Here is a 24,283-nt window from a genome sequence, read left to right as displayed (position 1 = left end):
CACTGTTAACTGGTCGTCACCGTGCTGTACAGTATGTCACTAGCACTTCTTCTCCTTGTGCACTTATGCTTTGTCTTTCTGTGCTTAGCTTAGTTTCCGTAGCATATTTTTCTCCACTTTCACTTTTTGTGGTAAAAAATGATCGGGTATTCTGTAAGGCTGAATATTATTCTATTTGTATATACAATACATTTTCTTTATTCATCAGTTAACGAGCACTTGGGTTGATTCTATGTGTTGGCTATTGTGGATTGTGATGCAAGGAATGTGGAAGTGCAGATGTCATTTTGACATACTGATTTTAATTCTTTGGCTGTAGGGTTAGAAGTGAGATTTCTGGATCATAGGTTAGTTCAGTTTCTAGGTTTTTTTTTTTTTTTTTTCAAGGAACCTCCATGCTGATTTCAATAATGGCTAAATTAGTTGACATTACTATCAAAAGCATGGAAGAGTTCCCTTTTCCAACACTTGTTGCTCTTGCCAACACTTCTACCTTTATACCTTTTGCTCACAGCCATTCTAACAGGTATGAGGTGATGTATCATTGTGGCTTTAATTTTCATTTCCTTGATGATATGTGATATTTAGCATTTTTATATATCTGTTGGCCATTTGTATATATATATTTTTAGAAATAGGTTGTCTATTTCTTAATCGGGTTGTTTTCTTGCTTTTGACTTGTTTGATTTACTTATATATTTTGAAAATTAGCCCAGGGACCACACTTTTGAAAAGAGTTCCCCTAATTTCTAGGAAGTTCTTTCAAATGTGAAAATATTAGTCTCAAAAATATTTAACTGCTCTAAGCTTCATTCCTGTAGACTGTGTAAGTACCTGATGGCATGCAGTCATTCCTGTAGATTGTGTAAGTACCTAATGGCATGTAGTCTTTATTTTATTGCTGGCAATAAAGAAATCAAGAGTTTTCTATGCAATGCTTCTTCTAGCTGAGTGAAAATCACCACAGGAATAACCTTCTTTAAAAAAACAATGTGTATGTTCTTTTCCTGAATGTTTATAGTAAAGCTTAAAGATTACCAAAAGATTCAGAATAAAAATGAAAAGTATTAGACAGTTTCTGTGTCCCTACATAGTAATTGAAAATAATATGCTGTGCTATATTAGTATGTGTATTAATAATAAAGTCTACATAACTGAAAAATAATAGCACATTTATTTAATGTTAAGGTTAAAAAGCAATTTCTACTGTTTTAAATATAATGTTTTACACACATTCTCATATCTATTCTATGTCTATATACATAAATGCACATATAAAGTGTGTATATTTATATATATGTTTTAAACTCATATGAATATGTTAAATTTGTTTAAAAATAACCAATACTTTCCTGTTTTAATGTCAAAAGTTTTCTCAGATAGTGAGTTTTTCTCTAAAACTAGTTCTTTTCAAAAGTTCTTATTTCTCATTATGAAAGCTATATTAGATTAATTTAAGTTCATAACTGTTAAAGTGAGGATAATAAAAACCCTAAGTCTCATTTCTTGTCTTTTCCTGTAGCGTTTGTCCAATGGCTCCATAGACTCAACGGATGAAACTAGTCAAATAGTGGAACTACAAGAACTACTTGAAAAACAAAACTATGAAATGGCCCAAATGAAAGAACGCCTAGCTGCTCTTTCTTCCCGAGTGGGAGAAGTGGAACAGGAAGCAGAGACAGCAAGAAAGGACCTCATTAAAACAGAAGAAATGAACACTAAATATCAAAGGGACATTCGGGAGGTAATCAATTCACAACATTTTCAGCTTTTCTCCCCAAGTACTATACCCCTGAGAAACTATCCATAATCTCCTCTAATAGCATGTAGTCTTTACTTCTCAAAAAACCATAATTTTGGATTCATTGTATTAGTTATATACTAATAGCTCACTAAGGCAAAAATAGTTTACTTCATCAACTCTTTAAATATATATGGAAGGAAATTTTGGGTACCCAATCTCACATAATAAAGATTTTCTGAAGCTTTTAACACATTTTGTAAAATTCGAAGTTTTAGTTTTAAATAACTATGCATGTGGGTATGAATCATGACTCTCTATAATCCTAGCCTATAGCAACATTCAAAGACATTACTTTAAATTGTCTTTTTTATTTTGGTATTGTTTATGAATATAAATGTATATGTGTGACTATGTTATAAATATGCATAGCATAACCTTTCCTTTTTTAGATATTCAGTTCTTGCTAGATTTAACGTGGCTTTATCTATTGAAGAAAGGTACTTTAAAGTTACTATAAAAGATACAAGGAGATGCTATCTTTGTACGATTGCCAAATCATCTTACTTGCTTAGATGAAAGGATATTTTAATTTTCTCATTCACAATGAAAAATAGAAGTATTTCTATGCATGAAAATTTTAGTTTGTGTTTTTTCACCATTTCCATTTTACATACTCTTTTAAATCATGTATTTTATGTGTTTACATTTCTTGTATGTGATTAGGCTAATATAATTAACTCTATTCTGTGTATCAGTTGTCTTTCGCATTCTCTCTTGAGCCATTACATCTTTCTCCCGCCTTCACTGTCCCATTAAAACCATTCTTATTAAAATTTTATTGACCTCTGAGTTACTGAGTAAGGAGGTCAAGTTTTGTTCCTTCACAGTCCTTGATCCGCTTACTGATCTCTCCACAGACCACTTTTTCACCTGACTAACGGTATGCTACCCTGTCATTTTCTCCATACTTATTTTCCACTCTCATTTTTTGTTTGTTTGTTTGTGTTTTTTCCTGTACCGGGAATCAAACTCACGACCTTGCACTTGCCAGGCAGGCGCTGTGCCGCTGAGCTAAATCCCCAGCCTCTTATTTTCCACTCTCACCTCATGGTTCTCTACTGAGAAACTTCCCTTCCCCTTTCTCCACGTGCCTTCCTTTCTCAGCCAGCTTACCTTCCTCCTAATTTCCTACAGTCTCTTGGGCCTCAAACCACCCACAGCCTTATGAGTTGCCTTTTAAAGCTTCAGATTGTCCACTCCTGACTTCCAGATGTTTCTGTCTAAATCTCTAAGAGAGGACTCAAAATTATCATCGTCAAGATTGTTGTTTGCTATTTCCCCAGCAAAGCTTGTTCTCCCGTGGTCTTACCCAACTCTTATTTTTATTGCACAGGCGATAAATCTTGGAGCTGTCCTTGGTACCTCTATTTTGCTCACACACTCTATTTGATTCATCAAGAATTCCTGTTTTTACCAAATTCAAAATAAAACTATAATATGACTTCTTCCCACAATATTCACTGCTCTTCTTGTTTCTCACAGCTGTTATCTCCAACTGGATTCTTGCAGTAGTCCTCTGACTGGTGTTGCTGCTTCTGCCATTGGCACACCTCAGTCTGTGTTCAACATAACCATTTAAGTAGCCTACATAGTAATCAGCTCACATATGTCTGTGCTTAAACTGTTTAATGGCTTCCTATTGTGTGTACAGTGATATCAAATCCTTTGAAGTGGCCTGAAAGACTCATAGAGTGTCATTCTACCCCATTTGGCTATTTAAGGCAGCTTCTTATGCTATTTTGCTGCATTTTTGCATCCCTTTGCCTTTTGCTCAAAAGTTGTGTTCTCAAGGAAGTGCTCGTTCACCTCGCCATTTACACTACACATGCTTCCCTACCCTTTATTTTCCATTAATTTATCTCACACCACTTATGAATACCTGACAAATACACAAGATATAATTGACAAATGCAGTGAATATATAAATTTTTTAAAATTACCAAAAAAGCTACAGTGCTACTAATCCCTCTTAAATAATCCCCTTAAATGGAATACATTCATCCCTTTGTTCTTGCCATTTTCTGAAGCAGTTCTGGAAGTCTTCTTCTGAGGATATCTTTACAGGTTATGATACAGTGCAATGAATGCTCCTGGCAAGTACAATGCAACAGAAAGACAGGATCCTAAAGGCATTGTGATGTGTTCCCATCTACCTTATTCACCAGAAATGCCACCCTGTGACTTCATTCTCTTTCCCAGAGTCAAAATGGCCATGAATGGTAAACCTTTTGAATCAATTCGAAGCATCGAGGGAGCCATAACAGCACAACCAAAGACATAGAGAGAGAACTTCCAGAACTGCTTCAGAAAGTGATGTTAATGATGGAACAAATGTTATCCAAACAAGAGGGATAATTTTGAGAGGGATTTATTGCATATTTATTTTTATATGATTTATTGTAATTTATTGTAATATTTTTATAAATATTATAAATTATTGCAATATTTTTTTAAAATGTAATCACTCACATAGTTTTTGATCATATATATTACATCTATTTTACTGATATCCTTGTGTATCAACTGGCTTCTTCCCCAATTATACATTAAAAACACAAAAAGGTTAGCTGCTTATTTTTATTTACTTTTTGTTTTGTTTCCCTTCTAATCATTTACACAGCTATTAAATCTGTAATAAGCAGGGGCTGGGGATTTAGCTCAGATGCACAGCGCCTGCCTGGCAAGCATGACATCGTGAGTTCAATTCCCAGTACTGGAAAAAAAAAATCTGTAATAAGCATTTAAAAAGTCTTTTGGAGAAATAGCTATTTGTAAGTGTTTACAGTAGATAAATGCCAAAATGCAAGTATAATATTAAACTATGTACTAAAATAGTGTTTTATATCTCAGAAAAATTCATGAAGTGGTAGATTTACTACAGCTTAGACAATGGCACACTTTATGTGAAGCAGTAGCACATGGCTATGTCCAATTTCTCTACTCATTCCTACAGCACAACTTCAGAGAAATTATAATGTAGATGGCATTTAACTCTTCTCCTGTTAGACAAACAGGATTTGTACTTTTACATTGTCAGTTTATTTCTTGAACTTACCTGTCTGTATTTCTTTATGCTCCTGGTTCCAGAGTTTTAACTTGTTTCTCTTTATTATAAACACTTATGTACTATCACTTACAGGTAATGTCCAGCACTATTCCAGCTCCTTCTGTTTTATTTACTCTTTAAAAATAACTCATTGATATTAACACTCTCTGGATGTAGGTAACAAAAAGCCCAGTCAGATGGAAAATTTCTATCCTCTGATGCCAGGCATTCTTTTATTAGGAATCCATTCTAATGAGTAAGCTGTTTTCCATTTACAAGGAATTTCTTTAAAAAAAAATAGCATCATATGTTTCAGCTCCAAAATGTCTTGATAGTCCTGCTTTAGAAGAGTTCACAAAAGAGGAATGGCTCTCATCATCCCTCTTTGAGGACAGGTTGTAAATACAAATGTTTTCAGAGCCGGGCTGGTGATCTGAACACATGAAGTGCCAGGTGCAAGACAGTAGGAAGTCACAGAGTTGACAAGACCCGTGAAGGCAGCCTACTCCCTGCCCTCAGCTTGCTGTTCTGGGTGCATCATGATTTTGTGCGCCCTCTCTCTCTCTTTCTGTTATATATATATATAAAAATATCAAGCTCGGTTAGAAATTCTGATCTTCCTACCTTAGTTTCTTTGAGTGCTGATAGTGCAGTGCTTGCCTGTACCCCACACCCAGATGATAATCATTTGGTCATTCTTTCCAATAAGAAGATGTGAATTCAGATACTTTTTTAAAAAGAAATATAATTTGGGCTCAGGTCTCCAGACTCTATTTATTTTCCTGAATAATATGTTCTTGTACTGAGGTCATATAAATCCACTGGACTGTAATTTAGAAAAAATAGTGCTATCTTTTCTTGGTACTTCTATACTATTGCTAGAACAGTATAATATTTATAATATAAATTATCATGTTCATAATGTACAATTAATAAATATTTTTTCAATTCATTAAATAAATAAGGAATAGGAAAAACAATCATGTAATTAAAAACCAAAATGTATTTTGCTTTGCACATGAGAACAACCTAGTATCTCTAAAATGGATTATGTAATTATACAATTATATTCCATTTGTGGCTTTAAATTGCATTTGTGTAATTTTTCTTTAACAAGAAATAAATCTATCCAAATTTTATTTTTATTTAATGTTTTGTCTTTGTTGCACATTACATTGATTTTTAACTGTAAGATTAGGTGAGCTGGATTACAGTTAGACATAGTACACGTATCAGTTACATAGATGAACCCATGAAAGTGGCTTAGTTCTTCACCTTTTAATCAAGATGGTCACTAACTGTGTGTGGATAATAGCATTCTTCTGAACACATTGCTATGCAGTAAACTTAAATTTTAAGTGAAATATTTTACTGATGTTTTGTTTTGTGAATATTCTAATTTTCTGTTAAAAGCTCTTCACAGGAGCTCCAGTTTGCTCAGTTATCAAATAACTAATACATATCGTTATTTTCCATATTATCTGAAACATGGCATTATATTTTTCACTTTAGTAAAAGGATACTACATAGTTGTGTTTATTTAATGTAATAAATTACAATTCATTTAGATCGAAAAGTAAATCGAATGTGTTATTTCTCTCTCTTTTTTTTTTTTTTTTTTGAGGTAGAAGTTTTTAGGTAGGAAAATCTTCCTGTTTTAGAACTTGTAATTGACACAGAACAAATGCTATTCCTCTGACTTATAAATTTAAGATTTATTTTTAGCAACATAGCCTGCAGTAAAAAAAAAAAAAAATGAATCACCCAAGTGAATCACTGTATTAAAATATGTCAAAGTCAAATACAAGGACTCATACATGTAATGTATGCCATTGTGTTGTGAGACCACCTAATTGTGGACATAATAATAACTAATAATATAAAAACTATTATTTGTTGAGTGTATCTTTATGGATGAGGCTCTATACAAATTATTTAAAAATAGTATATTGCCCAATTCTTAACAATATTACTGGATATTTATATCCCAAGCAAGAAAAAAATATGAGCAAATTTTGCCTATGAAAACAGAATTAATAGTATTGAAAGGTAGTGTTTGTACTATTCAAAACTTATGTCTTTGAGAAACACAAGTACACCTAAGATCGAAGTTATTGCTTTTAGACCTTAGTAAGACATTTATACACACCAGATAAACTCAGATTTTTCTCTTCAGGCAACAAAATTGACACAATATTCCTGGAGTTCTGTATGAAAACAAAATTGACAATACAATACTAACCATAGGAATCATTTGGAAGGATCCTTTATGATAGAAATTCTGACTTCACTGAGATTTTTTAAAATATTAAAATGAAAGCTCAAAATTTTAAATCAAATATTATTAAATACTAGGTGTTCTTTGAGATGTCTAAAGTCTAAAACTATATTTATTTCTGCCTAAGTGTTGACCAATTGATATATTAATTTTGTACATTTAATATATTATATTGATTCACTGACTAATATTTAACTGGAGTTTAAAGATATTTGAGGTAGACAACCAGGGTGACAGAAATATATTCCAAGTACAGTAACAAATGGACGCAAACAGGATGGTTTAACAACCATAACTTTTTCCTTCACATATATGGAGGCTTTCATCCAAAATCAAGGTTTCAGCAGGGCCTTATTCTCTGAATTTTCTAGCAAAGCATCTTTCTTTGCCCCTTCTAGCTTTTGATGATTGCTGGTAGATCATCCATAGCTAATGGCACTATAATTCCAAGCCCTGCCATATGCTTTACTGTCCCCATATCTCCTTGCTATAAGAATATTTGTCACGGATTAGATTTAGCATCTACCCTAATCCTATTGACCTCATCATAATTCATTTATATCTATGAAATAATTTTTGCATGAAGCTCACACTAATTTGTCCAGGCTAGACACAAATTTTGGGGGAAATACTACTCACCTCAGTATCCTGAGGTAGATAAATTTTAAGTCATGAAACTGCTTGATTTCTAGTCTTTGTAGCTTAAATTCTATCTTGAATATAGAAAAGATGAAATAAAATTATGTAAACCAAAAGGCAGTATGATCATACTACTACTTAGAATTATCTTAGATTGAAGAATAAGAAAAAACACAAACAGCAAGAGAACACATTAGGCTATTTAGAGGGAGTAAGCTAGAAGACTTTTCAAGAATGATTTTAAATATCCATGGAGAATTGTGTTCATCCTCAGTCAAGAAATAAAGAATAGAGCTGATTTGTGAGTGTGTAAAGAACTAGAGATAAAATGAAGGTACATGAAAAAAAACTTTTTCAATTAATGTTAATTTATATCTATATATGTATAATTTTTCAAATTAAAATGTGTCAAAAGAGTAAACATACATAAACAGAGGGTCTCTGTCTACCTCTCACTTCCAATTTCCAGTCCATTTTCCTGAGATTCTTAATGTCAACTGTTTTGGTCATTCCTTCTGGCATTTTACCTGATTTAAACTTAAATCTATATTTTGCTATCATGAGAAATAAAGCTTCTAGGTGTTTGTTCTCTTCGTCTTCCACTCATCTTTCTATTGTAATTACATCAAGCACATATCAAAGTTATGTTGTTATTATTAGATGGATAATTTTCACAATTAATCAAAATAGTACTTGCTTATAATACTATTATTTTCTCTTGAGCAACTTTGTCCCCTTGCAGAATTTTATTAAATATCTCAATATTAATTTGCTTACTTGTGTAAATCTTGCCACACTCTCCAAAAGTTTGGTAAAATCTCTTTCAATTGAGTCATGGACAAGGGTCAATCAGGAAGATAATTTATTATTCTTAATTTTTTAAATTTTATGGAAATAGAGCTTTAATATTTTGTCTTCTTGCTGAGAACTGTATGAATTTCTTTGCTAGCATATTTCACCATTTCAACTATTATAGGGTTTACCATTAACACCACATTAAAAGTCCAGAGTGGGGGAAAGTGATCAAAGTCCCCATAGAAGAAAAAGAGAATTCAGAGCAGATAGAGTAATTAACAAATAAGAGAAGAAGCACTTGATGGGCATGTGGTTTAATTTGAATATGGTGGCAAACGAAAGACTAGCTTTTTTAAGGACATCTGTTTCATTTAGAAACCTAGAAGGAATTATATGGTTTGTAGGTGTGGCAGGACAGGCTCTTATCAAGGGAGGAAAGTCATAAATGGTCTGATTAGGAATGGAATGATCCGATGAATCTAGATGGTAATACACAGAAAGTCCACCTTCCCCTCAATCTCTTGTTCAAAGGAGCTTTCCGGTTTGAAAGGACACCATTCCAGCACCACAGAATTCACATGTGAGGCTGACTTTCCCCAGCATTTTCTCAGTATAGTAGGTTACTTATCAACAATACATTTCTACACAAGCTGTTATGGAGTAAAATCATCTCCATATTATTATGTGGAAATTAAGTTACTTAAAAATTAGTATTTAAAATATTACCAATGCTATGACTTTTTCCATTTGCACTATTAGTTTTTTGGATCCTCTTTTTTGTTAATAATTGTTTTTGTTCTGGTAGTTAAACTCTGGGGTTTGTGCATGTTAAGCAAGCACTCTACCACTGAGATATCCCAGCTCCTACTTCTTTTAATGAATGAATTACTCTTCCTTATTGGGAAGGTGAGAACATTGATGATACTTTCTATCTCTTATTTGACAATTGCTTTATAATTTTGACATAACCACCACTGAAACAAATATATGTACTTTGTAATTACCTGTACTTTGTAATTACCTGTAATGAATAATGAGCCAATGTCTCTGTCACTCTTTTCTAAAACTGAATATTCTACAGTAGCCATTTCAGAATGTTTCCCTTTGTATTCTCAGTGAGCAGAATGCTTGTGGCTCATCTAAGATAGAAGAGGACTTCTGGTAGTTAAGTGGGGAAAACCCACCTGCAACCTTGTCTTTCTTTCATGAAAAGAATGAATTTTTACTTCAAGAAAACTACAGTTTTTGCATCTTATTATTATATGAAAAAGTATATTAATCTATCTCAGAGTCCTATTTGTTTTACATTAATTGTAGGCCATGGCACAGAAGGAAGATATGGAAGAAAGGATCACAACCCTTGAGAAGCGTTACCTCAGTGCTCAGAGAGAATCTACCTCCATACACGACATGAACGATAAACTAGAAAATGAGCTGGCAAATAAAGAAGCCATCCTACGGCAGGTTCGGTGTCAGTCTTAGTTTGGTTGTGGGCCACGTTTATTTCTTACCATTCTCACAAAGCATGAACAAAATAAAAGTTTATTTTTTGACAAATAATTGATTAATCATGCTGTAAACTTATAATAGCGCTTTTCAGGGAAACAAATATAATTTTCAGTTAGGGGCTGGGGATTTAGCTCAGCGGCAAAAGCGCCTGCCTGGCAAGCGCAAGGTCGTGAGTTCGGTTCCCGGTACCGGAGAAAAACCAAAAAAAAAAAAAAAAATTTTCAGTTGACAATTTATAAAAAATAAATTGCCTTGAGAATAATAAAATAATTACTGTTATTACTTTGGATTTAAACAAATACATATGTTATGCCACATAATTCTAACTATCGCCTACTTACAAGTGTATTAACTACACTAAGTGTACCAAGTATCAAAGACATTAATATTTTCCCAAGGTCACATACGTGGGAAATGTGAAAGCCCATTACAGAAGCCTAACTGTACCAAGCTGTGGGGCAGCAATGCGCAAATGCTTTTCACTGGCCAAATCTGGTTGGCTGCCTGCTTTTGTAAATAGAGTGTTAGTACAGTCATGTCCATTCATTTCATTGCTGTCGGTTGTCCATGACTGCTTTTATTATAGTGGCAGAGTCAGCTAGATGGGACATAGACCATATGATCCGCAAAGTCTAAAATATGTGCTATCTGGTCTTTTACCCAAAGTGTGCCAACTCCATCTCAGAAGCCTGGAGTCTTATCAGGCAACTTTCCTGTTCCCATGCCAGTCTGATACTGCGATTTTCAACATTTGATTACAATGGTACATTTGAAGTCTTAATACCATGCGGAGCTGTGTTGTATATATACAAGGTCACACTCATTAGTCATTTCAGTTTGCTGACTACTGTAGCAACATTTTTTTTATTTTTAATGTGCTGAATTTCAGTAAGGAAAATTGATGAACAATATATAAAAATATGACAATAATCACCATGTAGCACATTTAGGAAGGGTAGCAGCAGATTTCAAAACTAGTATAATGGCTGCCATGTAAACCCCATAGTGACTGGTATTTGCTGTCCTTGGGCCCGTTAAGCATCTCTTTTACTATCCTTGTTTCAGATGGAAGAGAAAAACAGACAGTTACAAGAGCGTCTTGAGCTGGCTGAGCAAAAGCTGCAGCAGACTATGCGGAAGGCTGAGACTTTACCTGAAGTAGAGGCTGAACTGGCTCAAAGAATTGCAGCCCTGACAAAGGTACTGCATGGAAACAAATGGTCAACCTAGCTACCAATGTAGGAACAACTGACAATCAAATTGGAATCTATGAAGATTTTCTTTAGGTGCTATACAAGTAAAATTTAGTTATTATAATCTTTATTGCACTGGTCTGTTTAATGATATTTTTCTTATTGCATATGTCTTTCTTATGGTAACTTGAATGATTAATATAAAAAATGTGATAAGCCCCGACCTAGTTAAACATTAAGAAAATAGTGTTTATTGTTACACTGAATTTTCCATAGTAATCTTTGCACATAAGAATAACCATGGAGATAAGCACACAATGATATTTAATGTTTGAAATGTATTTACATGAGACATAACTTTCTCTGGACTCTTGATTTTCCTATTTTTTTCAAAACAAATCTATCATTTTTTAGAAACGCTTTTAAAGTTATAACTCACTCAAACATTTTATTGCCTTCTCACTGGTTTTATATCAACAACATATTTCAGAGTATGATTTTATATTACCAACACATTTATTTTATATTGTAAATTCTGTAAATCCTGAGGGTTTTCCCCTGTGCTTAAAACATTTTTATTACATCTGGAGATCACTCTTTCATTTGTTCTCCTAAATTGATGGCTTCAACTATTTTGTAGGGCTTTTTTTTTCTTGCCCTCTTTCACAATAACATTAGGAATCATCTCTATAATCTCCTTAATTCTTTTCTTTCCATTTTGACTCAGATCCAATATTTCAATATTATTGACCGTTACAACATTCTCTACTTCTTTTCCTTTTGATTATTCACAAAAGTAAAAAAATATTTCTTCTTACATTAAAACCTAAGCTTCTCACTTCTGTATTTGAATATTTTTAACAACCCCTCAGCATTTCATTTTATATACACATATGTGTGTATAAAACATATTTCATAATCTGCCACCAAATTGTCTTCTTTTTAAGTCAACTTTTAAACTTAACTTTCTTTTCTACTTCTGAATGTAATCAAACCTTTATCAGAGTCATTTCTACCTGAAATTTTTCTAAAATTTCAGCTTATTTGTAATTTTCCTGTATCACATTAAAGTGAAGCCAAGATAAACCCTTCAGGAAGTATAAATGAAAGTAGCAGGCTGTTCCTTTGTACTCTTTGTATCTGCTCCAGCTGTTACAACTGTAGTTTGTTTGCTAAGATGAATACAATCAGTAGAGATGATTAAAAATTTGCTCCAATATTGTTCAGGAGTGATATTCACATTTACTCTTTGGTTGGTAGAATATTTTTTTTATCTTCTAACTTATGTGTATGCATGTTTATGTATGTGTGTTTGTGTGTGTGCCTGAACCTGTTTGTGGGTGTGTGTACATGTAGCATGCAGGCAAAATTCACTTAAGAGTTTAGAAATTTATAGCTATTGATACTATAAAAAAACTTCTGGCTTTGACAAGTTTATACACAATTATCCATTAAAGATCATTTTGAGCTCCCAGTCATGATTTGTTATATCTACTTTTAATTAAAATGCATATTTTCCCCAGCAAGGACATAATTCATCTTGCATTTTATGAGGTATTTCTTTCATTTTTAGTACCAATAAAAAAGTACCAGCAATAACATAATAATTTAGAAACTACAGGATTCTTGTTCTGTATTTGATGCAAATTTTTACAATGTTGGGTGCATTTTTAGTAGTTAATACAGAAACATCAGTTTTAGGACCTTCAAAACTTGCATTTTTGAAGAGGTAGTTTCAGAAGTTGACATTTTTATGTCTGCACTATCTTTAATCAGTCACCTGATTAATTTAATCCCTCTAGGTTCCTGTAAAACACACTTCTATAAAGATATTTTATAAATTTAGATTATATAATTTCTAAATTTGATCCACCAGCTGTATTCTTAAAATAACACAGTTGAATTAAAATTTTTAAATCATATTATAAAACCATTTTATTCCTTTTAGGGACCATGATAGTGTTCTGTTTTGTTTCTGCTTGGGAATTTGTTGATGACACAGGGAAATAAGTTGGTTATTTGGTTTTACGTATCATGAAATAAGATCATCAAAAGGACAATATTATAAATTGTAAATTTGAGTTATACATTGTATAAAATACAAAATTTAAAGTGTTAAATATTTTTCATAGATTAAATTAGGATGTGTTTCATGAATTGTTCTGATATGTATGAACTGACTCAAAAATATCTATGGTTTCATTTCAGTTACTGCGTGATATAGTAATAGTCCTACACTAGTATAAAGTAAGATTTAATATTTTAGAATGAAGTTTTAAAATGTGACAAATGTGATCTGTAGCTTGTCATAGGATTGTTTAAAATAAAATCTGTATTCTTATCATAGGATTGTTTTAGTGTTATAATAACTTGCAACTGTGATTAAATATTTATGTAAGTTTCTGTGTAATTTGTGCATAGCATACTAATACAATTCAGCGATCAGCAACGTCACATGTGTTAACACTTGCACCTCCAAGACATATAACTAACCTCAGCGCCTGGCAAACATTAGTTCACAATAACAGACTGTACCAAGTATTCACTTTAGGGCACTCCAATATTTTGTTTCCATAGCAGCAAATCAATAAAGAAATAGTTTTGAAATTGTCCTTGTTTCCATTTAGGAACATTCACTAAGAAATTTTCTAGTCTTTACAGTATTATTGTCACCATGATAATTTGAGAACTTTTAATTTAAAATTTCAAATTAATTTATATAATTTATGCGAATAGGCATAAATGGATGACCACCATAATATACCTTCGGTGGCCCTAAATTAAACTGGGTACTGTTGCTGAGGAGACTCAATCTTGCTTGAATTGGGGATTACTCACAATCTTTAACCCACAGCTTCGTTTTCTCTCTGATTTCTCAATGGTAGGGTTTAGCCCATGTAGGCACTCGCTAGCACACTCCTCAACATTGAAATACATTGTTTTCATTATTTAAGTAATATAATAAGCAAACAAACAAAAATTACAAAGCTTTTAACAACCTATCAGAGACATATTCTAGTGTTTGGTTTCCCACAATCCCAGTTATGACATGACTTTTTCAGAGTTGCTTTGATTCATTCCAGAATAGTCTCTCATTGCCAGCCATCACTAACCTTCCATGTTTTAGGTTGGGGCTTTTATTTTAGCACACCATTTTTCATTTATAACCATCCACTGCATTATGTTCACTAGATATCAGTATAGTTGTTTCTACATAAAATTCTGTCTATTAAAGTATTAAATTTGCCTGTCACACTTTTATTTTAAGCATTCTGTGCTATGTTTTGTTCAGTGTCAGTGTCTTTAGTTCTGATTTTTCAATTTTGTCCCTCTCCTTTTCCTTGACTTGTTAGTCTGATTCAACCTCTTCTACTTCATCTGATGATTATCAATATGTTATGGAAGCTAAACTACAAGAAATGATCTCCATACGTAGGAAGGTAGTCCTACTGGACTTTACTTTCTATTGCTGACTAGAATCCATCTAAGTTTTTCTTTTCATTTATTAAAATTATGTTACTTTTATTTATTGATAATCAACCATCTGTGCAGTTCAGTGCTTCAGGAGCTTACGATTGGACAATGGCAGGTTTGTGTTCAAACCATGCACAGTCTGCATGTTACATTTGGCTGATTTCATTGCTCATACAAAACTCCAACGTTTTGCTGATGCTTGGATGTAACAGGCCTCTGTAGCTGACACATTTCAAGCAATGCTGTTCAGCTGCCTGTTTAATGAAAGTTTATTTTTTGAAAACTGTTCGCAGTTGGTAGTAGCTTGCTTTACATTTTATTTCAATTTATTTAGAGGAATAGAGTTAACCACATGTTACATTTCAGGTGCCCTCTTCCTATTTCCTAACAGGCTGAAGAAAGACATGGAAATATCGAAGAGCGAATGAGACATCTAGAAGGTCAACTCGAGGAAAAGAATCAAGAACTTCAAAGAGTATGTACACCGACAGCCGTCCGGTCATCAGTTTATGGATTTACAACTGCATATAAAGAGAAAACTTTTCTTGATTCTGGGTTTTATTTAAAGTTTTATGAATATGCTTTGTGCATTTTAAACAAAAATAGTTTCAATCAAAACAGAAAATTAAAACCAGTGTAAAACTAGCAAAATCAGCCAGGTGTGGTGGCGCATGCCTATAATTCCAGCACTCGGGAGGCTGAGATAGGAGGATCTCTGCGAGTTTGAGGTGAGCCTAGGCTACAGAGTGAGTTGAAGCCGCCTGAACTGCAAGGCAAAACCCTGTCTCAAAAAGGCAAAATCAATAAATAAATAGATAAAACTTGTAAAATCATAAAATCAAGTTTGAACAGGTCTTAAGTAGTTTTTCATGTCACATTTATATTACTTTTTCTTAAATATAAGGCTAGGCAAAGAGAGAAAATGAATGAGGAGCATAACAAGAGATTATCTGATACTGTGGACCGACTTTTGACAGAATCCAATGAACGCTTACAGCTGCACTTGAAGGAGAGAATGGCTGCTCTAGAAGAGAAGGTAAAATGACAGAGGGTAAAGTTGCAGCAGTGTTTGGCAGTGCTCTGATGACCATGTTTATTTTGCACACCGCAGCAGTCACTGTCTTGGACAGATGAGTAATTCCATTCCGTAGGTTTTTTTTTGGTCCCGGGAATCAAACTCAGGACCTTGCACTTGCTAGGCAGGTGCTTATGCTTCTGAGCTATATCTCCAGCCCTTATATTCCTTAGTTTTAAACAATGCCTGATACTTTATTTTAACTGTGTGTGCTTATGAGAGGTGCTGAGGATCAACCCCAAGTCGTACTGCTTGCTAAGCAAGTGTCCTACCACTGAGCTACATCCTCCAGCCCTAAAAGTGCCTGGTAAAATTCTAAAAGGAAGTTAAAGATCTATGAAAAAAAAAATATGGACAATTTTTAAATGAATACAAAGAGGCTGCGTGACACATAAATCTTTCATGTAAGCATGTTTATATGAAGCCAATATATTAAAATGTGCTACACTTTTGTGATGAATATTTCACTTATCTTTTCCTCAAATGTAAAAAAAAGTGAAAAGACAAAATAAACATTTAGGAGCGGAGAGGCTTGCTTTCAACTATTCATATATTTCAAATGGCTGATACCTCCTATAGTCTAAAATGAAAGTATGAGTGAGTTTATGTCACCACTCAACTATTGTCAATCTCACTGAAAGATTCAGGAACCCAATATTTCCAGCTGCGTTCTTTCAGAAAAAGTGCTCCTGCGCAGTCTGCAATTTGATTCGCAATTGCGTGTGTCTCATGGGTGTTAGGCAGCTATCATACCAGCAAGAGTTATGTGGGCTGGCCGCCAATGCAGGGCATAAGCAACGTAGGGGCTAAAGCTCAGGGAGAAAAGGCATTTTTGGAAATTTAGGTTGAATGGCAGTAACTATTTTAGCTAGACATTTCCCCCTGAACATAAAATAGACTAGAATAGGGAAAATCTTTTAATGAAATATTAAAGTACTTTGATTAATTTACTCATTAGAAAAATATAAGGCATCTTTCTATCCACACAACTTCACATGTATGGCCACTATTTAATTACTACAGACTTAATCTAAGTTCTCTGTATAAATCTGAAAATAATGCATTATCTTAAATCATATTTGTAGTATACTAAGAAATATACAAAGATTTTAAGCATAATAATACTTCTATGGCAGACTCATTTATATGCAATTTATTTTCATGTGTCTTCATGACATAGCATACTAGTTTTTTAATGGTTAGCATTTCATTTTTATTTCTCTAATAATTTAAGGGTTATTAGAATTATTTATTCTGCATTTGAAATGGATTTCCAGAACATGAGCTCTTAAAAATATGTGATGATTTTTTCTTTCTTCAGATAATACTAGTGTGTTCATCTGAATACTTTATACATAGTACTCCTGGCCAATAATTATCTTTTTCTGTCTCTTATTCAAGAAAAACTTAATTACTTCTAATTTAAAATGCAATCTGAGGGGCTGGGGATTTAGCTCAGCAGCACAGCGCCTGCCTGGCAAGCGCAAGGTCATGAGTTCAATCCTTGTACCAGAAAAAAAAAAAAAAAAAAAAGCAATCTGAGAAGAAGCAAACAAAAATTGCTTGAAAGGTAACATCTACTATACCATTAACCCATCCAAGTGTTGCATAGTTTCCTTTCCTTCTTAAATAATGTATTTCTCCAAAAGACAAAGTGCCATGTTTAAAGATTCCATGAAACCCTGGTTTCCATAAAACCAAGGAAGAACTCAAGGGAGATCCTTGAGTAATAGCATAGTAATCTACATATTTAAAATTTTTCCATTAATTTATAACTTTTTGGATTTTTTTCCATAGAATGTTTTAATTCAAGAATCAGAAACTTTCAGAAAGAATCTTGAAGAATCTTTACATGATAAGGTATTATGGAAATGTTTTTGCCCATTTTTCTATCTCACACTGATGAATGTATATTAGATATTTATTACTCATGAGAATGGTATTATGTTGTGTAACTGCAAATATGATCTTAATTCCAAAATACCTTCATCTGAGGAGAAATAACACAATTTTGTGATCCAATGAGGGTGCAGGGTAGTGGATGCAAAGTGCTAGATAACTAAAGTGGACACAAAGAGACTCAGGGACAACCACTCTACACTGCTGGATTTTAAGGATTCCAGGAGGTAGGGCTTCACTAAACAGGCTAGTAGTGTACTGAAAGCTTTTCAGCATAATGCTAGCAGCGTGGTCACATGTGCTTGGGGTGAGGGACGGCAGTGAGAGTGGTATCTTAAACAGTAACGGGCACAATTTGGCAGGAGTCAGATATTAGTGCTGTAGGATTTGTGGTGTAAGAATCAGATAAAGACCAAATATTGACATTGTAAAAGCTTTAATTGTTAATATGTCTTTTCCTGTTTCATGAGTCTTACTTCATTATTTCAATAAAATAAAAAATAGCTAATTTAATGTGTTCTGTAATTGTGTTGAACAGAAGATGAAAGGTATGGAAAGAGATAGGAGAGGAAGGGTATGAAGAAAGAAAAGAGGGAGAACAGAAGGAAGGGTGGGATGAGAGAGAAAGAAAGGAACAGAGATATGGACGGAGGAGGATTTGGCAAGAGTGTAGGGTATACAAGGTACTGGGAAAAGCAAAAGAATAAGGGAAATTCAGAACAGTTATACATTTATTTCTGTTGATGCTATAAATTATAATGTTAACTTTTAAAAATAATCAGTTGGCCCCACAGTCAAAATGTCCACATTCTCATGATAAATAGATATACTAGAGCAAGATATTGTGGCACCTAGAACATCCTGTGATGTTTAATTCTTTCTGAATTAGTTAAGGAAGGTGACACAGAAGCAATGACATTTTAGTAAGCCCTTAAAAACAAATATAATCTTAATAAACAGGCCAGAGTAGGACATTCTACACAAAGATGGAGTCCATGCTAAGAAAAATATACACATGATTGAGCAGAGAAATTATCAGAAATTTGCTGACTGGTATGTGTTTGGAAATTGAAGTTTGACCAGATTGTGAATTTTGGACTTGATCTTGTTATGCAGTGTTACATTATTTAAAGCTCTGTGTGCTCCTGGCGAGTTCCCCAGAACCAACTCTCCCACCACCCACCCAAACTTTATAGTTTCAACAATCTGCCTAAGCAAGCAGCATAATGGATCATACTGTGCTGTGCACTCTTGTTTATGTCAATCTCCAGACAAGGTAATCCTGGGTCACATCTCACTTCTCTCCTGCATTATCGTTCTACAGCACTGGGCACATTTGCTAATCTTAGCTTATCTATAATGGCTCAAATTTTCACTCAACTAACTATAATCAGAGTCCAATCCTTTGTATGCACAACATCTTCCTTTTCATCTTTACCTTTAAAATGTGAGGTTCTTAGAGTTCACTTTGGATTTCTTCTCTCCAATAAGTTCCTGGTGGGTGCTGGGGATTTAGCTCAGCGGCACAGTGCCTGCCCAGCAAGCATAAGGCCGTGAGTTTGATCCCTGGTACCAGGAAAAAAAAGCCAATAAATTCCTGGTGAGTTTATCTGATCTCATGGGTTTAAATGACATCTATGTATTATGCAACTCTTAAAGGAGTTCATATATTCTAGAGCCAACTGAATATCTCCTTTTGAACATCTGTAGCTCTGAAATTATCATGCAACTTCCTTATAAAAAAGAGTACCCCACCACTTAACCTGTGGTCTTCTCAGAAAACTGCAACCATGACTTCTTTCTTTCAGTTATGCAAGTTAAAAAACAGAGTTTCTGACTTATTTTACATAACATTATGGTCTCTAGTTCTATGTGCTTCCCAGAAAGTTTAATATTGTAGGGCTTCTCTTTTATGATAAACTTGAAATTAAAAAAACTAAATAGGTAAACAAAGGAAAGATGGTAAGAAACAGCAAGGCAAACTTATTGGAGATGGAGAAGGGGACTGGGATGAGAGGTAGAAGGATAGGGAGAGAGGTAAAAGGATTGAAATTGATAAAGAAAGATTATCCATCCATCCATCCATCCATCCATCCATCCATCCATCCTCCATCCATCTCAGTGCCCCCAAACAGATGCATATGTAACTAAGATATATTGCAAGCACAGACTAATAAAAAAGATTAATATTAAAGAATTTGAAGTTATTCTTGACTTTTGTGTTTATCTCACACTCCTTGTCCAATATAATAGGCAGATCCTGCCAATTCTACCACCAAAATCTCATCAAAATCCATCAATTGTTTTTTCCTCTAAGACCATCTTTGTACCAGGTTCCTCTGCATATATCTTTAGAAAATTCCTAATGATTCTTTCTTTCTTTCTTTCTTTCTTTCTTTCTTTCTTTCTTTCTTTCTTTCTTTCTTTCTTTCTTTCCTTTCTTTCTTTCTTTCTTTCTTTTCTTTCTTTTCTTTTCTTTCTTTCTTTCTTTCTTTCTTTCTTTCTTTCTTTCTTTTCTTTCTTTCTTCCTCTCCCTTTCTTTCCTCCAAGTTTTATTCAACAGTGCATTTTTAAAACCAAAATAATCATGGCCCTTCTCAAAAATCCTCTAGTTGCTTCATGTCTCACTCAGAGGAAAAGCCAAGTTTAAAAGTTTTTAGAGTGCCCTGAAGCACTCTAAAGAAACACTCTAAAGTGCCCTGAAGTTCCCATTCCAAATCCTATTATCTTAGTTTTCTAAACCTATCCCAAACCCTTTCTCTTTAATCTGTCCAACTCACCTACATGGGACTTCTGTCCTCCGCTTCATCAAATAGACGTGCACTCAGAGGCATTTGCCCTAGCTTCTCCTTCTATTTGAAATGTCTTTTCCAAAGATATTTCCATGTTTTGTTCTCTTTCTTTCTCTAGTTCTTTCCTCAAATACCATTTTATCATTGCAGAACCCTTCCACAACTTCCCTATTTTCATTCTAACAGCATCTTGTATAATCTTATGAATCCTACTTTGTTATTTTTCTTTTACACTGGATTGTAAATTGAATGAGGGTGAGAAGTTTGCCACTGCCCTATGTATCTTAGATGCCTGGAACCTGACAGGTACTCAATTCATCTTTTTTTTCACCCTTTGGAAATAATGAATAAATGAATTAATAGGTTTTTAAAGTAATAGTACTTATTGTGTCCAATAATATTTTTAAACTACAACTTACATACAACTGTTGATTGACCATATAGTAGATGGGGGTAAAATGTTAAGTAAATCAAAGCTGTCTCATATTCCTAGTTCACTAAGGGGCTGGCGTACATGAAAACCTGTGGTTTACTAGAGAGAAAAAGCACAGTGGACACTAAGCAGTTTCAACAGAAGCATAACCCAGCAGAGTACTGGGATGGGGGCAGAACGGGTGAAAGATAAAAAAGGAAGCTTTCTGTTTTACATCTATGTTTAAACTAAGATCTGGAGGACTGGGGAGAGCTCCTCAGGTTTGCCGATGAGCAGAGAGCATTGTTCAGAGGGAGCAGAGCATGTGGAAGTACTGGAGGTGTGAAAGGGTTTTATCTTTGTGAGGTCTTTGAAAAGGTCAGGAAGACTTTGCAGCATAAACAAGGAACCATTGGCTGTTTTTAATTGAAGCATTTATTTGATCATATATATGTTTTAAAAGGATATAAGTAGCTGAAGAATAAGTAGGAAGAGATTCAATCTGGTAAGAATAACTCAAGAAAAAAGCTAAACAATCATAGAGTTGGACGGTTAGGATAAAAGGGGAAGAAAAGAGAAATAGCCCAAAGGCTGCATTAACATGAGTGTGGGGGGAAAAAATATAAATCAAGTAAGATGAAAAATACGGGAAACAGAAAGCAGCCAAACCCTGGGAAGAAGAAAACCATCAAAGATAATCTGAAGGACACATTTGTACATTTATGTCAATATAAAATGTATAATCATTAAAACAAGACTAAGTGCTATTGTGAGCTTTAAACTAAGAAGCTGCTTAGCCTTTAAACAAAGCTATAAGTCAGCCCCTACATTCATAAATTTATACACTCTAAAGTATAATACCAACCTGAGAACCTTCTCAGAAGCACAGATCATTGTACTAATTCTACCAATATTGAACCAAACAATGGATTAACTTTCCTTGTTAAGGTGATGATATTTTGCTGATTCTTTTCAATTTTACTTTACCCATATGTCCTTACTGCATAAATTAAACTTTTATTTATTTTAACACCAGATATGATTTCTACTCTGAATTTTTGTATTAATAATTTCGTAATCAGTGATGATTTTAATATTCTTATAAAGTGTCAAAGTTTTAGGAATAGTGAGGGCCAGGGAATACAGATAATTTTTATTGATTTCTACTGTTCTTATTTTATTGCAGTGGTAAATTCAGGCATAATTTGCCATCATGTCTAATAATATTTAATGAAATATGTTTATCAGATTTCCCTTTGATAACAGGCATTAAAGCTTGGTTTATTACAATTGAACATTGGTATTACTGGCCTATGACTATCATCTGAGTAACATGTTTTCAATGTTTAGGAAAGATTAGCAGAAGAAATTGAAAAACTGAGATCTGAACTTGATCAACTGAAAATGAGAACTGGCTCTTTAATTGAACCCACAATATCAAGGTAACATTCAATTAAAAGCTTATCTACATATAGTGGACTGAAAATAAATATGAATTTCCTTAAGGTTGCATGTCTCCTCAGCAAATAAGTACCTCCTATTGCTCAATATTCCTCACTATAATTTGGCTCTTTGGAGATTCAATTTCTATATTCAAAAATAATTTCATTTAGAAATCCTTGCTGCAGATAGTCAAGAAAATTTAATACCATTTGTATTATTCATCTAGGTATATAAAAATATATTTAAACATTCTCAAATAAAAGAGTTGTGCAGTGTATAAGATGACATTTCCTTCCAAGAGGAAGCCTCAGCTTTTCTCTTTGAGGGTATTTAATGTGGACGCATGTCCAGTGCTTAGTATGTCTGAGTAAATGTTATTGTCTGTGATTACATAATGTCATTCTGTTTTTCAAAGTAACAAAAGGGATTCAATTAAATTTAACCATGCTCATCTATTTTAACTCACTACTTCACTGAAACAGGAAGAAATAACTGCTTATTTGACAGATAGATATAAAGTTGGATAGATTGATGTTTATATTAATAACACGTATATTTTTCTTGTGCTAATGCCTTTTACTTAAATTTGATAAACATCCTTAAGAGGACTTTTTTCATTTAATCTTGTGTTTACTGGGAAATATGAAATAATACTGCTTATAACTTTGACTATCAGAGCTTCAAGGAGGAGTCTATTTTTCTTGGTATTGTGTTTATTTTAAGAATGCTAGCAATAAATAATACAATAACCATTGTTGTTTCCTATCATCTTGTTTTGAAATTCTGTATCATTTTTATAGTTTTTGTGTTGTCTTGTTTTTGTCTTTTTTGGGTTTTTTTGTTGTTCTTTTCTCTTTAAAATAAAAAAGAAGCAAAAAGGAATGTTAAATCAACAAGAGAAGAAATGTGTGTTAGTATTGATAACAGCTATAATTTCAGCACCTGAAATATTATCTGGCATATAATATGATTTCAGTAAATATTCCTGAATGAATGAATGAATGAATGAATATGTAGTAAAGCATGTTTCAGGTGATATGATAAAAACCCAAATTTAAGAAATCTTAGCAAATCTCATGCTCATTTTCAGTGGAAGTATAAATACAAAAAATATTCATTATCTGAGTATTTCTTTCTTCAGTTGAGTATGAGAAAGACAGTCCTGCAGGTGTATAGACATCCAAAGAATTTTTAAATATGTAAGTCATTCATATAGAAAATAATGCTTCTTTTAAAATTCTGATCACATATGTGCATTGAAGTTATTAATTCAGCCATATATGTTTATATGTGATGGTGCTGATGAAGATGATGATGGAGGAAAACAGCTGCTACAGTACCAGAGGAGCACATTTGAAAGACAAGCACTAGCTCACCCACACATGAGTGGCTCCAATAGGAACAATGGAGCATTTTCTTGGCTTTTTGATGTTAGGTTTCAGAAACACAAAGACAGAAGCATCTAACAGTCCATCAGCACATTGTGGAGTCATTGCGCACCCAAATGGTGTGATATTTATCTACAGCGAAGGGACACAATACACGAAGCACATTTATTCACTGATAGAGCAGATCACAATGGGAAGAGCAGTAGGCCAAGAATAAGATGAACCACATTCTCAGGTGTCATATGGCTACGAGCTGTTCAAGTCTGGGAGAGCCATTTTTTTATTATTAAGACTATAATAATAATATATATATATTTAAAACAAATATATATCATTAGTATTTTCAGATTCCTTCACTTGCAAAATGAGACGAGTGAGCAAAGGGCAATTTGTGAAGAGTAAATCATATGACAAGTATAAAATCATTATAGAAATTATTAAGATACCTAGCTGAAAGAATTATAAGTTGTCATAGGATAAGTGAATATTAAACAGAAATTTGAATGTGCAAGCTTTTGAGGGCATAGAATCAAATT

At 33.5% G+C, this 24,283-nt stretch overlaps 1 protein-coding gene across 13 annotated transcripts in view; it reads left to right on the top strand.

Annotated features, from left to right (window-relative positions):
- Positions 1–24,283, top strand: part of Ppfia2 (protein tyrosine phosphatase, receptor type, f polypeptide (PTPRF), interacting protein (liprin), alpha 2) — a 453,918-nt gene that overhangs the window by 339,203 nt on the left and 90,432 nt on the right. For 12 of the 13 annotated variants that reach the window (XM_013517986.1, XM_005374377.2, XM_013518004.1 and 9 more), the window contains 7 exons: positions 1,523–1,744; positions 9,880–10,026; positions 11,137–11,271; positions 15,130–15,213; positions 15,643–15,774; positions 17,611–17,673; positions 22,267–22,358. In XM_013517986.1, coding sequence (XP_013373440.1) covers positions 1,523–1,744; positions 9,880–10,026; positions 11,137–11,271; positions 15,130–15,213; positions 15,643–15,774; positions 17,611–17,673; positions 22,267–22,358 — 875 coding nt within the window. The remainder of the gene's footprint in view (positions 1–1,522; positions 1,745–9,879; positions 10,027–11,136; positions 11,272–15,129; positions 15,214–15,642; positions 15,775–17,610; positions 17,674–22,266; positions 22,359–24,283) is intronic. The other variant, XM_013517995.1, reaches the window with a different exon arrangement.

The sequence above is a fragment of the Chinchilla lanigera genome, unplaced genomic scaffold (assembly GCF_000276665.1).
Source record: "Chinchilla lanigera isolate Chin_1 unplaced genomic scaffold, ChiLan1.0 scaffold00004, whole genome shotgun sequence".
Classification (NCBI taxonomy): Eukaryota; Metazoa; Chordata; class Mammalia; order Rodentia; family Chinchillidae; genus Chinchilla; species Chinchilla lanigera.
The sequence above is the reverse complement of the archived record's forward strand: the minus strand, read 5'-3'. Positions and strand labels throughout refer to the sequence as shown.